Raw genomic sequence first — 4,074 nt, 5'->3', positions numbered from 1 at the left:
TGACTTTAAAAACGAACTTCAGATCATAGCCGCACACCGTACTCATACACTTGTTTGGTATCACAACTACTTGGGGGTTGGTTTATGTGTGCGCACGTGCACCCGCGTGCATTTATCGCTGGGCAACCCAATCAAATTCACACCCTAAAGGAATAATAAAATAATCTGTCGTTGAAATAACTAATCCAGAAGCAGGGATTTCTAATTTTGTTGATTTATACAACAGACAGATGTGGATTTGCCTTCTGTCAAGATCTGGTAAGATGAAAAAGACACTATCTTGCTAATCTGTCACCCCCTCAGCCAAAGTTTATTTGTGGTAGCTTTTAAACTTCTGACTCGCCTCCCAATCACGGCATTTAAAATGAAAAGCTTTAAATAAACACCACGAATAGAAGATAAATAAACTCCCCCCCCCCCTTTTCCTTTTTTTTTTGTGAGTGCCTAGCTCAGTGCAGTCCAAACTCAAAATCCCCAGAGGACTGAGCTCTCTCTTTTGTGTTAATGTTTAAAAGATTTTCCAATGCTGGAGTTTATTCCTACTGCAAACATTTCTATTTACAAGGTCAAGTGTATCAGCACTCGACACAGCTTAAGAGTGTAATTATTTATCTAAGGGCGTTTGAGTGTAGATCAGTAGCTCTGGCAGCAAACCAGGCTTCAGCGCGATGCAAAGCAACCCCTAAGAACAATATTACAAGATCTAGTAATTGCTGATCCCTCCAGCGTGTTTACTTTTGCATTCTTCGCTGTAGGAGAAGGCAGGCTGAATGGCCAACTTTCGTGCGTTTTGTTGCGGCCCCCTTGATGCGTGCACCGCTGCCTGGGCGAAGCCTTGTTGGAAACGCTTGCCACCTCCGCGTGATGTATTTCTCACCATTTACTTGTTTGCACGCCCAGGAGCATTTCTAAGAGCGTCAGTGAGAGCAACATGCCTCCACTTCACGAAGAAAGCCCGGCGCGCTAGTAATGCCACATACATACAGCAGCAGTGTCCTTGAATTGCTTTACTCTCTTCTGGCACTGGCAAGTTACCATGCCAACGCATTATAAAATCAACCACTCTTTTAAAGTAGTACTTTCAAAGCTGTATTTACTTCTTGCATGTAATTATTCATTAAAGTAAGAATAGCAGTAATTTACATCTATGTAAAGTATTACAGGCAGACAGAGATTTTTGTTTGTTGATTGTTTTTGGTTTGTTATTCTGTGGTTCGCAACCCCCCGCCCCCGCTCCCTCCCCCTCCCCCCTCCCCGGGGTGCTGAGAGTTCAAGTGTCCCTGGAAAACAATTTCACTACATCCATTATTTAAAGCTCTTTCTTTACTAATTTACACGTTTAGAAAATACAAAAAGCCATACATATTTAAAACACAGGCCTTTTTTACGCCTCCTATAAAAAATACAAGGTTTAAGGCAGCTCAGAAATGCATTTATACAATTCTACAACGTTCATAAAGTCTCTCCAAATAAGAAAGTTAGCTTCCAATCTATAAAATACACTGTACATTTGATGTTCTAGAGAATACTTCACTGAATCACTGTTGCTGGTATCCCTTTAAACATAAAATGAAATCTGTACCTTTCCAGAAAAGAATAGCAAATGCAATTATCTGGCAAATAGGATGTGGACTTTAAACTTTTATTTTTTTTTTCTTAAATAAATTATCCCCAAAGCATACAATTTATAAAATTGTATATATAAAGAAGAGCGACTGGTAACAAATCCCAGTTTTAAATACATTTTTTATATAAGATTTACCAGAGGTCAGCACCCTGATATGACAAGAGGCAATATAACTTTTCAGGATATTTGTACATACATGTTCTCGATTTTAAAAGTGTCTTTCAAAGATGGCAGTGCAGAGCTCTCTTAAAACAAAAGTTGCATTGTTCAGTATAGCCAACAACTCTGAAAAAAAAAAAGATAGATTTTTTTTTTTTATGTCGCTAGGTTAAAGAGGAAGAGACGGCTGCTGGCACACTTTTGTTATAGCGAAGATGTGTGTGCAAGAGGGAGTGCTGTAAGCCACAGAATTTATTCAGTCTGCTATTTCCTTAAATCTTATTAACGGCAGATGCGGCGTAGCCCCCTTTCGGGCACCACTGCGTGACGAAGAGCGCGACTCGGCGAATGACAACCAAGCTGTTGGCTAACCCAGAACGGCGACAGCTCTGGCAGCGAGTTTGGGCAGCTCGCCTCTTCCTCACCTTCATGTCAAGTCGCGTACAAAAAGCCACCCCCAGCGCGCCGCGGCTCCCGCGTTCTGCCGGGGGGGCGGCCTCGCCCGCAGTCTCTCGCTCGGCCGCCCGCTCGCGGCGAGCCCGGGGGCAGGCTGGCAGCAATTGCATAGTGCACACTCGAGACCAACGCCCGAGCAACCAGCGCCCCGCGGCCGCCCGCTCCGTTCCGGCCACCGCCCGCGCAGCCGGCTGGCAAGGCCGAAGGCTGCCGGGGAGGCGAGGCGAGGCCGGGCCGGGGGAAGGGTGCGGCGGGGCGCCGCGGGCAGCGGCGGGGGCAGAGGGGGGAGCCTCCGCCTTCGGGGAGCCGCGGGGGGACGGCGCGGGGGGGGCCGGACTAACGGTCGGAGGAGCAACGCTCACGGCGTTTCAAACCGCGCCGCGCGGAGCGGCCTCGCCGGCCGGGCCCCCCCCCCGCCGCCGCGGGCGGGCCCGCGGGGCGGCCAGCGGCGGCCCGGCGCGGAGGGAGGGAGGGAGGGCGGGAGAGACGCTAGAGCGGCGGCAGCAGCGGCAGCAAGATGGAGGCCAGCAGGGCGCAGGCCGCGGCGGCGGGCCGGCCGGCGCTATCCGCCTGCACGGGGAAGCCGGGCTCGGAGCCCGCATTGTCCTCCGCGTCGTCCCTCCCCTTCTGGCTGGGCTCCTCCTCGTAGTCCTCGTCGTAGTACTCCTCCAGGCCGCCGTCCGAGCCGCCGCTGCTGCCGGCGCCGTTGCCGCCCATGTCCGCGCCGAAGCAGAGGCGGGCCATGTTCTCCTTGACCGACTCGCAGATGGGCCGCTCCAGCCCGTCGCAGACGCAGTCGTTGAGCAGCACGGCCTTGGGCACGGCCAGCATGTCCTCGATGACGGCGCGGCACTCCGGCGTGCAGCGCAGCCCGTTGAACAGCTTCCCGCAGTAGGTCATGTAGCGGTTGAGGGCCAGGCTGCAGCGGCTGTCCCAGTCGCAGCGCCGCCGCGCCTCCGTGCAGCCCATGACGCCGGGGCCGCCGCCGCCGGGGCCGCCGCCCGGCCCGCCGGGGCCACCGCCCGCCGGGCTGCTGGTGCGGGGCAGGCAGGGCTCGATGGCGCGCTTGGTGGCGCGGCAGTTCTCGTCCTGCGCGCAGTCGCAGTCCTCCAGCGCCGGGCCGCGCCGGGTGTGGTTGAGCTGGATGAGGGCCGCGATGCAGTGGCTGGGGCACCGCCGCCTGGAGGAGGCGGCGGAGCCTGCAGCGGCCGCCGGCCCGTCGCCGCCGCCTCCCGCCGGCGGCTGCTGCTGGAGCACCGGGGCGCACGCCTCGGCGTACTGGTTGTAAGCGTAGCTGCACTCGGGCTCCCCCTGACACTGCAGCACCGCCTGCCAGCAGATCAGCCGCCGGCCCTGCACCAGCGAGCCCCGCGGCGGCCACACGGCGCCCAGCGCCGCCGCCAGCCACAGCCAGGCGGCCGGCCGCGGCCAGCGGCGCCCGCCGCCGCCTCCGTGCCGAGCGGGCGAGCGGGCCACCATCGCGGGCGGCGGCGGCGGCTGCCGCAGGCGAGCGGGGCAGAGGCGCTGGTAGACGAGGAGGAGGAGGAGGAGAAGGAGCTGCCGCCCGTGGAAAAGTTTGCAAAACTCCCGCCGGCCGTGTGCATGAGGTCTCCTCGCATCAATCCATCCGCGCCGGCTCCGAGGCCCTCCAGCCCCCGGGAGCTGAAACCGGCGGGGCTGCGGTACGAAGCAGGCGCCCGGGGCCGTCCCGTGCCCCCCACCCGCTGCTCCCGGCTTGGCGAGGCGGCGGCGGCGAAGGCGCCCGGAGAGGTGGGGGGAATCAGTGCAAACGGGGGCTCGGAGGAGAGCGGCTCCGGAGTCCGCTCGGGGAC

The 4,074-nt window shown here is 57.1% G+C and overlaps 1 protein-coding gene across 1 annotated transcript; it reads right to left on the bottom strand.

The window, feature by feature from the left end:
• Positions 1–2,663: 2,663 nt before the first annotated feature.
• GAS1 (growth arrest specific 1) lies at positions 2,664–3,863 on the bottom strand. The gene has a single exon (XM_087742613.1). It carries the CDS (start codon positions 3,719–3,721, stop codon positions 2,732–2,734), a length of 990 nt encoding a protein of 329 aa, XP_087598739.1. The 5' UTR covers positions 3,722–3,863; the 3' UTR covers positions 2,664–2,731.
• Between the last annotated feature and the right edge of the window lie 211 nt (positions 3,864–4,074).

Source organism: Nipponia nippon, unplaced genomic scaffold, assembly GCF_047370975.1.
Source record: "Nipponia nippon isolate SJK-2023a ecotype South Korea unplaced genomic scaffold, ASM4737097v1 scaffold_8, whole genome shotgun sequence".
NCBI classification, from domain to species: domain Eukaryota; kingdom Metazoa; phylum Chordata; class Aves; order Pelecaniformes; family Threskiornithidae; genus Nipponia; species Nipponia nippon.
Note: the sequence above shows the minus strand (reverse complement) of the source record. Positions and strands in the feature narration are given on the sequence as shown.

Bases quoted from the DNA above. Each gene is read 5' to 3' on its own strand.
- GAS1 (XM_087742613.1), bottom strand. From the start codon at position 3,721: ATGGTGGCCCGCTCGCCCGCTCGGCACGGAGGCGGCGGCGGGCGCCGC.